Source organism: Canis lupus, chromosome 1 (assembly GCF_011100685.1).
Source record: "Canis lupus familiaris isolate Mischka breed German Shepherd chromosome 1, alternate assembly UU_Cfam_GSD_1.0, whole genome shotgun sequence".
NCBI lineage: Eukaryota > Metazoa > Chordata > Mammalia > Carnivora > Canidae > Canis > Canis lupus.
The window spans coordinates 95,722,873-95,735,372 of NC_049222.1; the positions used below are offsets into that span (position 1 = coordinate 95,722,873).

The following is a 12,500-nucleotide window of genomic DNA, read 5'->3' on the forward strand; positions in this document are numbered from 1 at the left end:
AGACTTGTCTCCATGGGGATTTTGTTTTCGCATCTCTTTGTGAGTGTCATCACCTCCACACCAGGAATATTGGGAAGCCTAAGAAGCCTTGAGAAGTAGGCAACTAAATGGCATGGTGGATTCAGAGTCAGAGCAGGTGCGTTGAAGGAAAAGAAGGAAGGAATATTTAGAGAGCACCTCTTATGGACCAGGCACTTTTATAGCAATTACCTGAAAGGTAGGTATTCCCCCCACTTAAGGATGAAGAAGCTGAGACTCACAGAGGTCAGGGAGCTGCCCCGGGCTCCTGAAGCCTCAGGGAGCGATAATGCATGTGGAGTCCATCTGACTAACTGCACCCTGTATTCTTTTCCCTAAGTCCTCTGCCTTCTGTGTGAGTCTGCCTGCTTCTGGGGGTCATTCTCTTCCTTCCCTGATTGATTCTCCAGCATCTTCTATTTCTCTCCTAGAAAACTGATTCTGTTGAAATGTTACTAGAGCAAGGTTTCCCAGTCTTTTCTGACTGTAGTGCATCTAGCAGAGCAGCCTGTGTGCACAGCAGGGCATTTGTAGCCCTGAAGCAAGTTCATCCCACAACTCCAGGCCCTGTGTGCTATGCCAAGCGCTCTGATGGGCTCTGTATCGCTCTGTTCCCACGGCTTCCTTCCACTATAGGAGGCTGGTCATGACTAAGTTGGCCTCACTAGCTCCTGACCCGCAGTTTGGCCCTGTTTTTGAAGCATGGCTTTTGGGACAGTTGTCAGCAGAGGACTAAGTCATTTCAAGAACTCGTCTCCTGTCCCAGCCCAACTGAGATCCATGCTCCTGTGCTGCTGGCCACCCTATTTCTTTTTTTCCCCAAGGGACAGGGAAGGAATTCCTCTTTTATCAGTATTCCAACCCTAACTTTGGAACTTGGAAACATATTCTGCTTACTTTTTTAGTGTCTTTCTATGGTTAATACATAGCTTTAAACTACCTAACTGTAAAGCCATAACTTCTTCTGCCTATTCTTGCTTTTGATCTAGATGTTTGTATATTTCCTTCCTGTTTGTCTTATTCCAGATTTTTTTCGAAGGTACTTCATTCTTTCACTTAGCTACTTTTTTCTTAATGAGTTTTAAAATCAGAGCAAAGATTTGCCATGATCTGTGTTGGAATTACAGCTCACTTTTTTTTTTTTTTTTTAAGTATTGCAAGGTAGCCTAATAAGAATAGAATTAATGGCTGATTTTTAATGCACCACTTTCTGATTTTACATTTTAAAAATAAGAAAAAGAGGGGCACCTGGGCGGCTCAGTCAGTTAGGCAGGCTGACTCTTGATTTCAGCTCAGGTCATGGTTTTGAGGTCATGATATCAACCCCCATGGTGGGCTCAGTGCTCAGTTCTGAGTCTGCTTAAGATTCTCTCTCCCTCTGCTCCTCTTCCTATTCAAGCACATGCACTCACACTTCTCTCTATGGAAATAAATCTTTAAAATAATTAATTAAGGTAAAGAGCTAGGAGACTGGTATACAAATAGGGTAGTGATAGCACTTCTGTCTTGTGTGCCACCAGGGTGATGTGATAGCGTGTGCCCTATAATGTGAATGTCTATGCGAATATACCACTCTCCTCTCTTTCCCCAGCCCTCCCAGCCACAACATTGTGGTGAATGGAAAAAAATGTGTAAATTTTGCCTCATTTAATTTTCTTGGATTGCTGGATAACCCTCGGGTCAAGGTAAGTAGCACCTATGCTGAAGACAGCATGACTACTTAGGAGATTGGGCATGAGATAAGATACATGCAGATCATCAGAAAAGGCTCTCTCCGCTGGCATTTGCCATTACTCTTTGTTGGCATAGCTGTGACTTGGGTTTTGACAAAGGGTGGGCAATAGTGATGTGGGTTAGTGGTGGTAACGTCCAGAGAACATGTGAGCCAGACCCAGGTAATCGTCAGACATGTGCACATTGCTCCATGTCCTATGAGTATTGTGAGCCAATGAACCGTTCTGAGGAAAGACATGCCCAAAAATGCCACACACACACACACACAAAAAAAAAAAGGAAAAAAAAAACAAAATTTATAAAGGCCTTGAGTTAACCACATTTTGATAATCAAACTAATACAACTTTTCCATGTTCTAAGTTCTGTCCCTTAAATCTTTACATGTGTCTGCTCTTCATATCCTATTGTTAAAATTGCCACAGTTCTAAGAAAGGAAGGAAAGTAGTCAGGGGTGGGGGGAAGTTGTGGCTTACAGAATTGGAAATGTCAGTTTTGAACCCTGAAAGACATATTATTGAAACCTGGTTTTTCTTCCACAAAGGCAGCAGCTTTGGCATCTCTAAAGAAGTATGGCGTGGGGACTTGTGGGCCTAGAGGATTTTATGGCACGTTTGGTATGTTTCTGCCATACTTTTCAAACTACTTAACTGCTTTTAAAGATTGATTCAATTTCATTTCAAAACTCCTTGGAAAAGACATCCTTGATTAATGGTGATGCTGAGCATGAGTACTGTTTGCGGGAGACACATTGGACCGGGACTGAATGTCCCTCAGGTGTACCGTGTCGGTAGGGTGAAGCCTGAGCTGCTGTTGCCGGCACTCCAATGACAGTGGTACAAGGGGACCCAGTTTGTTTCTGTCATGCACAATTGTTGGAAGGAGAAGGGCCCTGTTGCGGGTGGCTCCATGCTTCAGAGTCATGCAGGAACCTGGTTCTTCCCCATCACCTTCCTCTAGTGCTGAGGGCACTGTCCTTGTACCAGAGACTCCGTGTCGGAGACCGCAGCCAAGTGACAAGTATGGGGGGAGTAGGAGCTTGTGGCCACAGTACCCCTTGAGGCAGGCGGCGGGGGGTTGCACATTATTCTGCCCACGGTCCAGCTAGGCGGTGAGCCCAGAACCTGGGTCAAGCCTGTCTGTGAAAGGGCTGGGAGCTGACTCCAGCCGAGCAGCCGCCTCCTATGGGAAGAAAGATGAGAACAGTTGGGGGGGGGGGGGGGGCAGGACAAAGGATTGATTATGTAGCTGTTTTCTTTCTGGAATGAAGAGGAAGGGTCATTGATTTCCAACTATATATTAGGATGAGTGTGGTTTCAAATACTACAAAGTCCCTACCCTAACTCAGAGTCCTCAGAGAAAATGTAGAATAATTGTTCAAATGAATATGTTATTGGAAATAACATTTTGGCTTACACACATCAGTGTGTGGGGAAGTCTCTTCTGTCTTCTGTTCCCTTTTCCATTTCTAGACCTTTGTGTGTTTCGTTGAAACAGTTGGGATATTTTTATTTAAGGGAGTACTTTCGATATTCCTTAGCTAGCTTAGCAGTTAAATTATTTGTGTTGGAAACAGACAACAGAATAGGTGTCCAAGCATTTTAAGCTGAGAAGGATCTGAAATACCTTGCATTCCAGCAATGTAGCCATTCAGAAGCAGCATAGAAACTTCAGAGAGGTTATGTGACTTCCTCACATCACACAGCTCATTTAATTTCAAACTTATAACTAGAAACCAGGTATCCTGACATCAGTCTTAATGGCAAGATCAACACCTTATAGAGCGCCAGTCAGTCCCCCTCTTCACCCCAGTCTGGTGCAAGCATGGGTTGTTTGCTTGGTTATATTAGTAAGGGATTATTTCCTAGATACATAATATTAGAAAACTAGAAAAGGCATTTTTTATGGGTTGTTTGTTGTAATCTGATCAACAAGACTTTCTATGATTTGCTTGCTAGGTTTAAAAAAATTACTTTCTTAAAGGCTTTTCTTTCAAGTGGATTTTATTTGCATTTGTGGCCTTGGCTGCTGCTTGGGAGTTAATTTGAGAAAACAGATAGCAGATTTATTGCTAAATCAAGTCATGAAAAAGAAAGGTTTTGACTCCTCAAAACCAGTTTTCCCAGTCTTTAGTTAATGGTTTTAGGTTAATATTGTTAGTTGAATAATTCAGCCCATGAGATAAACTTCAGAAGGTTTATAGAGAGTGAAAGTCTTCCCCTCCCCTACCATTACTCCACTCCCCCAAAAAGACAGCTACTATCAGCAGTTCCTTGTCAATTCTTCCAGAAACTTTGTCAGCAAATGCAAACCACTTCCATGCATACATTTTTCCTCTATTCTTACAAAACTGCATGTGTTCTATACCTTGCTGTCAGAGTAAGTTTGTTTGAAATTTAAATTGGATCTGGAGAGTGAGTCTTAAGCAGACTCCTCACTGAGTGCAGAGCCCAATGCCGGGCTCAGTCTCATGACCCTGAGGTATTGACCTGAGCTGAAACCAAGAGTTGGACGCTTAACTGACTAAGCCACCCAGGTGCCTCCTAAAATGTTATTTTTAATATCATCTTTTTTTTTTTTTTATCCTGGAAGTAACACTTCAGGCATCTATTTTCAAAGCTGAAAATACTTCCTTGTTTAGTTCTTTTCTCAACTTTCCATAAGTGAATGTAAATCACTTGTAAGTTTCCTTATTAAAATGTTCTCTTTTTAATTTCATGGTAACACATATGACATTAAAAGACTAATACAGAAAAAAAAATCGAAGAACGGTTGAGTTAAAATTCATTTAGTTTTTTAGGTTACATGTTCTCCTGCCTTTGGCAAGTAGAACTCCACAAGTTCTGATAATCTTACAAGGGCCGTACGATCAGGAGCTTTTCCACCTTCTCATTTTATTATTTGAATATGTGTTTGAGAACAGAGCCAATGGATTTGTCAGATTCCTCTAGAGCTAACAGTCTTGTGCACTCTGGTACTTTCTCTTATCCTACTTGTGTTTTCTTTGAATACATTCAGATCTTTTTTGCTTGAGGTTGTCAACAGTTTCTCCGGATCCACTTTGCATATACAATGCTTACTTAGGTCTTAAACTAAATCAGAATACAACGAATGGCAGGATTTCACGGTGAGGGGTAGTGGCGTTTATCTGTGTTCAACAGCCATTAGTAAACAAATTGTTAGGTTTATTTTTCAAAATATATTCTATCTTTGTTTTAGAGCAGTCAACGGAATCATGATTGCATATTTTATTAGGGAGAACATTTGGTCATAAAGTTCCTAGATCTGCCACTTCTTTGTACTAACCAGTCATGGGATTGTTTTTACAGTGTAGGAGGGGAACAATCCTTGTTTGCACATCTTAGAACATTTTGGCAAGATTCACATAAGATACTGCACGTAAAAAGATTTTGGAAAACATTCAGCCCTGTATTTATGTTCTGATGAGTGCAGAAGTGATATTATTTGGACTTTTAAGAAAAGTTGTCCGAGTCTTGAGGAATTAAAAAAAGCAGTATGTAACGTAAAAGTATAGAAGCCTTAAGAAAAAATTGTAGTTGGTTGTTTTTAAACTGTTCTAAAGTTGACTATTTTATAAGTCTTTCCTTTGGAGGACGACCAAGGCCGGGATACCTCTTATCAGAATAAGAGGAGATCTAGTGGGAAGCTGAAATGAACAAGTGATTGTGATATGAAGTTCTTAAATATCTAAGCTTTGGACAACTTAATTAGAAGATAGCATAACTGCTTTTTTTTTTTCCTTTTAAAAGAAAACCTTTTATTCTACAAATAATTCTATTGTACACTTAAATGGTATATTGGTTTTTCCATGCCAGGCATTACTCTGAGTGTTTCATAGGCATTGACCCGTGGTTCTGGAAGCAGTCTTTTGAGGCAGGTCCAACTGTTACCTGTTTGACAGAGGAAGGACCTCATGGAGCAGTTTCAGGCCTGCCCTGAGTCCACACCCAGTGAGGAGGGAGGCCAGATCTGGAACCCCCTGTGATGACAGCCATGACCAGGCCCCGCCTGGGTGCCAGACATCCTGTACCGGCCCTGAATCCCTTCTCTTAGGTTCTAGTTAGGGAGGAGGTGCAAGAAAGGGCAGCAAGTGCTGGGAGGGACACAAGCTTTCTGGGCAACTCCCTCTGTGGCCTCTCCCCTACCATGTTTGTTCCTAGCAGTGAATCAGAGGACATAGTGCTTTACCTACACATCATGCAGACCTATGGCACCAGTCAGTGGAATGGATCATCTGCACAGAAGACAGACATCAGAAGTAGGAGAACATGGCCTGGCACTTTTCCTCTTTGCTGCCTTGGGTTGAGAGTGTTTTTCATTGCACAGAGTAGCTATCACACATCAGAAGAAGTTGTGCAGCTCTCCGTATCTGCTTGTCACAAAACCTGCTTTGCAAGGCTGCCATCAGCTAAAACCCAGCGTCTTCAGGTATGAGGAGAACAAAGCCAGTCTTCTTTAAACTTTTGGGAAAGGCAAGAATCAGTAAGACGTTGACTTATTGTAGATTCTTCTTAACCACTTTATGGCAGTGATATAAACACAGTTATGTGTATGTACAACAACGAGAATGTTTCTAACATGCAATTTTCATCAACTGGGTAACTAACCCTAAAGCCCTGAAATTGAGCCAAGATGGTTTTACTTTCTCATTGCTAATCAGTGAAAAAAAAAAAAATGAGTCATTTAAAGTAGAGTCCACAGAATGATTTAAAGTCGTTCTTTGCGGTTAGCAAAAATAGTTTGTGTCCATAGCATGCTTTTTCTTTTTGAAATGGAGATACTGGATAAGAGCAGTTCTGGGACTCCCAGTTGTCCATCTGCTAGCTAAATTATGGAGATTTGAGATAGATAGTCCTGATTTAGAGGCCACATTGTCATTCATAGGAGGCCTCCTACGAGGACCTGCTACTGAGGACCTGCTACAGGGATTCTCTGATCAGAAGTAGGGGTGACGAAGACTTGCCTGTAGTGGGCTGCCCAGAGCACCCTAAAGAAGAGGGAAGCGCTCTGTGCTTAGTGTGGGACATGCCCAGTTCTCTGACATGTGGCCACTTCCTCATTCTCATCCAATTTTCTCTGAAACCTTTCACTGGCAGCATGATGTAGAGGGTAGGCAGTCAGGGTCATGTCCTCTGTGGCAGTGATGTCATAGGTCTGATGCTTGAAGACCCAAGCACCCCTTTGATACCATTTGGATCAGATGGGATATAGTCATCTTAACTTTGTTACTATAAAATCCCATGCTTATGTAATGTTGATGGCATTCTGTACAATGACTGTGACCTTTCGATAATGGACATCAAACAACACTTCGTTTGCTTTTTGTAACAGACTCAGTTGACATATATTTATAAATAGGAAGAAGTGTCTTTGGTCTTTTATGTCTACTTGTCTTAGAGGAATTGTGAAAATGAGTTGTTTATCCTATTCCAACCAAGTAATAATAAAATCTATCCTAAAAAGTAGATGAGGGAAGTCCAGTAATCTCAGTTCATTTAATAATCAAACGTGCAGTGACTGTCACATAAAGACAGGTAGTCTGATAAGCACAGGGTGAGGAGAAACACAGTGTGTGTGCCACCTGACAGTGACACCACAGAGAGAGGAAGGTGGCCACTGTGTAGAACTCCACACCCAGGGGAAGCTATCAGGCCTAGTCTGTCCTTCAGCCTCCTGGCCAGAAGCACGTTGATCCTTTCTACACTCAGAAGTACAGCACATGGGCCATGATTGCTGACTGAAGACTGAGAGCACATGATTATAAGCTGAGGGTGTGGGTGGGGGAACTAGCTACCGGACCCAAGATGGCAGGATGCATGGGTGTCATAAACTAAACCCCAATTGATGACAAGGGACATACAATGAGGAATCCAAAAATTTAGCAGCAATACCCAGAAAATAAAATAAAGCACACTTTATGTGTATGCTTACCTTACGCTTGCCAGGGCATGTGGCAGGACTCTGGTTTGTTGTCCAGGATTGGGTCCTGCTGTAGTTAAAAGAGCTAAAGGAACTTTTAAAAATCCTCTTCTCTGCTGGGTATTGCCTCATTTTAGGACTACTTTGAAGTTTTCAGATTCAAAGCTGGTCAGTTCACTGTTGATTTAGACCTTGCTGGGCCCTCTATGCCAGGGCATGCAGCCTCGTGGCTGAGCCTGGGAAGGGGAGTGGCAGTAGAGAACCATCACAAGAAGAGAGAGGGGTACCAGTTTCACAAGCACAGTCCTTCCCGGCTATTACATCAACATTCTTTTCGAGCGGGTCTGTAAAATACTGCATTTCTCTTTGTGCTGTACATTTGAAGTCCCCATTATACTTAAGAAAAAATTGAGACCGAAAAGTCAGTGCTCCTCAGTGATAGCAGGTGCACAGGTGTATGCTGGTGCAGCTATAAAAAGGGAGCACTGTCTTGATGCAGAGTATATGGGGTTATTTTACTCTTTTCCTTTTAAAAGCTGGACACCAGTTTTCTTAATGTCTGGTATGGTGCCTTCTGCTAAAATGCAAAAAGGCTTTTTAAAAATGTGTCACATGTTGGTAGAGCCTCAGTGTGATTGGGTGAGGGAAGTTAAAGCAGGTAAAGTCACAGCCTTGAATCCCATGCTAGAATGACATAGAAGCAAAACCCAGAATTGGAGCCACCCCACTAATGCATTGTAAGGACAGATGAGTAGCTAATTCTGTTCTCAGGTTTTAGAAATAGTTTTGGCCCAGAATTGCCTAAACAAATGTATAATTTTTAACTCAAAAACAGTATCATTTTGGCCATGAGGTGACAGTATTACTAAACTAAACCGGTTGCATTATTTTCTTTATTCTTTACTTAAAGAAAAAGAATTGGAAGGTGTTTTAACCATGTAATATAACCATCTTATTATAGATGTTCACTTGGATTTGGAAGACCGCCTGGCAAAATTTATGAAGACAGAAGAAGCCATCATATACTCCTATGGATTTGCCACCATAGCCAGTGCTATTCCCGCTTACTCTAAGAGAGGGGACATTGTGTTTGTGTGAGTAACTTTACCCATCTTTCTTTTTTTTTTTTTTTAATTTTTATTTATTTATGATAGTCACACACATCGAGAGAGAGAGAGAGGCAGAGACATAGGCAGAAGGAGAAGCAGGCTCCATGCACCGGGAGCCCGACGTGGGATTCGATCCCGGGTCTCCAGGATCGCGCCCTGGGCCAAAGGCAGGCGCCAAACCGCTGCGCCACCCAGGGATCCCTTTACCCATCTTTCTAATCAGAGTTTCTTTAGAAAGAATGGTGCTCTTCCCAGAGAATTCCTTCCTTAGATCTTATCTGCCCTCAGTAGTGCTGACTTTCTGTTGTTTAAAGAAATACAAAGTAACTGCAGTGAAGTAATTGTGCAGCATTGATAAGACTGTCACTAGAAAGATGCCTAAAGCATTTTTTTTTTCTTTACTGATTAGTTTCATTTGTTGCTATTGGGAAAGCCAGACTTACCCTGGGTGAGGCCAGTGCCCTCTCTTCCCTCTGGTTCTGTGATAGTGTCGTGTCCTTGAGAGTCCATGGTCCCCTCCCACAGGGTCACCCAGATTACCTGGCAAAGTCCTCCACTGCTCACCGCCCCACCCCGAGTCCTTGTCTCTTGGTAAGATCACAGAAGCTACGAGCAAATCTGCACACTCGAGCACACGGACACTGACAATGCCACTTTTATGGAGAGCGGAGAGCAGTAGGGTGGAGCAGAGCAACTGGCTACATCCACCGCAGGCACCTCCCCTCCAGCCCAAGCCTCTGTCCTCTTTTGAGTGGACTATTAAGTGACTTAATTTGAGGTCTCAAATTTACTTTTGTTTCCTCTTTTCCTTTTTAATATCTTAGCCAGAATAATCTTTTTTAAAAATGCTATCTGATTATGTCATGCTTAAGAACTTCTGTTGTTCCTGAAATAAAGTTTCCAGTCCTTGTTACCATCTTCTGCACTCTGGACTACTTTTTCAGGCTCATGTTGTAACCCTTTCTTCATGTGCTCATTCTTTAGCCTCATCGGCCCTGGGTGCTAGTTTCCTCTCGCTCTAGGGCCTGTGCACACAACAGTCCCTATGCCTACTGGACGCCTGCTCATCCTGCTCACCCTGCACATATATCACCTCTGTAGGGAAGCCCTCCCCAACCTCTCAGACCAAGCCAAGACCTCAGCTGCATGTGGAGAAAATCTTACAGCCAGAGGAGTTTGCTGTTCTTGTGAATCTATGATCAAATGGGTGCTCATACTGCCCATCAAAGTCCCTCTGCTCCTCAGGACTCCCATAGGCACATGTGTACCTGCACCTGCACACATACCCACACAACCTCCGTGTTCTCTGGTCATCTTGCCTCAGACTCACCGTGCTCTTCTTTTGTTGTGCTTTCATTAGTCTACACTAGTTTATTGCCTAGGATAGCATTTGCTGTTCAGCTGTGCTCAGTAAGCACCAGCTCAGTGAATAAATGAGATTGGCACTTAGAAGCAGAGTCTGAGTGGCCAATGGTCCAGCTTCCTGTGGCCCCTAAACCATCCTCCTGTGTCTCACTGGTGGGCTCCTGCTGGTGCAGCAAGCCGGTTCTGCCTGGGCTTTGGGGTGCATGCAGCCCCTCCTTCTCCCCAGCCCTGCAGCAGCCTGGAAACACTGACAGATGGCCAGGGCCAAAGTGAACATTTCATGTGACCATGAAAGCAGGATTCTCTTAATGTTTTACATGTTAGTTAAAAAATCAAATAAGACTCCTCACAACTAAAGCTGCTGATTTAAACTGTATCTCTAGGTTTTTTCTAGTTAACAATTGCAGACAACCAGTGCTTTCAGTGTCATTTAATGCAAGCACCTCACTTGCAGATCTTTTTTTAATTTTAAGCCTCTAAAACGTATAGTTATAGCTGAACATGTGTACTTCCTTTGTCAGACCACGAATAAGGTCTTGTCTTCTCCATTTTAAATGCTGGGAGGCCCAGGCCATGCTCACCCCCACAAGTAGATGCCATACCTAAGAACTTCAGTTGCCACTCAGTTAGGCAGCTTAATTATTCTCTTACACTTAATTTTAAATATTCTGCCCAGAATTCATTCAGAACTAGGAACACTAGAAGTAATGATAAATTATTTGATAAATTTATTAGGCCTAGGCAATATGTCCGGGGCTTAATTTTTTCCTCTTTGTAAATAGTAGTAAAGCTGTGCCAGCAGGCATCTCAGCACAGTGGATCGTCATGTGCTAAGTTTGTCCCTGTCACTGCTAAGTCTGTGTGCACGTTACTTCATGTACCCTCTTTTAATGGGATATTTTATATTGAGGTAATTGTAGATTCATACACATTTATGACAAATAATACAGAGATTCTGTGCGCCCTTTACCCAGTCTCCCCCAGTGGTTACTTCATGGCTGAGATATTGGCATGGATAAAGTCAGGATACAGAACACTTCCGTCACCACAAAGATCCTTCATGTTACCACACATGTAGGGTCCCCCTTCCCTCCCTACTGCTTATCCCCTGGCAGCCACTAACCTGTTTTCCCTTTTTGTAATGTTGTCATTTCAAAATTGTTAATACAAGTACGGTCATACAGTAAGTAACATTTGGGGATTCACTTTTTTCACTCAGCTTTAGTTGTCTGGAGATCCATCCATGTCGAATGGATCAAGAACCCATTCCTTTTCATTGTTAAATCATATTTCATGGCACATAGGCACCACAGTTGGTTGAATCATTCACCTATTAAGGACATCTGAGCTGTTTCCTGTCTGGGGCTATATAACAAAGCTGCTGTGAATACTTATGTACAAGTTTTCTCTAAAAATAAGTTTCATTTCTGCAGGATGTAAGCCAAGGAGTTCAGTTGCTGGGTCATATGGTATTGCATAATTTTTTGAGAAATTGCCAAACTGTTTTCCAGAGCAGCTGTACCATTTTACATTCACATAAATAATATATAAGTGATGCGTTTTCTCCACATCCTCAGAAACATTTGATGTTGTCATTTTTTTAATTTTAGCCATTTTGATAGGAGTGTAGAGATATCTTACTGTGATCTTAATTTATATTTCCCTGATGGCTAGTGGTGGATGTTTACTTTTTTTGGACTTTGGTCTTGGCATCAGGAGACTATTCCATAACATCTATTGGGATTCCCTCTTGTATTTGCTAGAGAAATTGTATAAAATTACCGTTAATTCATTAAATATTTGTAGATTTCTCCAGTAAAGCCAGCTGGGCTTTATTTTTTGGAAGTATTTTAATTATGAACTCAATCACCTTAGTTCTTAAAGGCTGGTCAAATGATGAATGTCCTATTGATAAGATGTTTGGTGTTTTTCAAGTAATTGGTTCATTTTTTCTCAGTTGTCAAACTTCTATATTTAGTGTTAATTATACTATTTCCTTATTCTTCTAATGTCTGCAGAGCCTGAAAATGATCACACATTTCATTCCTATCTGGTAATCTGTCTGCTCTTTATAGTCAGTTTTGCTACTGGTGGTCAATTTCATTTATCTTTTCAAAGAATCCGCTCTTTGTTTCACTGATTGTTCTCCACTATATTTTTGTTTTCAGGTCTGTTTGCTTTCTGGCATTATTTCCCACCATTTTCTCTCTCTCTTTTTTTTTTTTTTTTTTTTTGGCTTCTTTTTTTCTAGGTTCTTTAGTTGGAAGTTTTGATTGTTGATTTGAGACTTTTTTCTAATGTGTTAATGCTGTGTACTACGGAAGTGCTCCTGTAGC

The 12,500-nt window shown here is 41.9% G+C and overlaps 1 protein-coding gene across 4 annotated transcripts in view; it reads left to right on the forward strand.

Moving 5' to 3' along the window:
• Positions 1-12,500, forward strand: part of SPTLC1 (serine palmitoyltransferase long chain base subunit 1) — a 65,040-nt gene that overhangs the window by 12,406 nt on the left and 40,134 nt on the right. For 3 of the 4 annotated variants that reach the window (XM_038527292.1, XM_038527291.1, XM_038527293.1), the window contains 3 exons: positions 1,610-1,703; positions 2,295-2,367; positions 8,652-8,784. In XM_038527292.1, the coding sequence (XP_038383220.1) occupies positions 1,610-1,703; positions 2,295-2,367; positions 8,652-8,784 (300 nt within the window). Of the gene's footprint in view, positions 1-1,609; positions 1,704-2,294; positions 2,368-5,993; positions 6,200-8,651; positions 8,785-12,500 lie in introns of those variants that run through there. The other variant, XM_038527294.1, reaches the window with a different exon arrangement.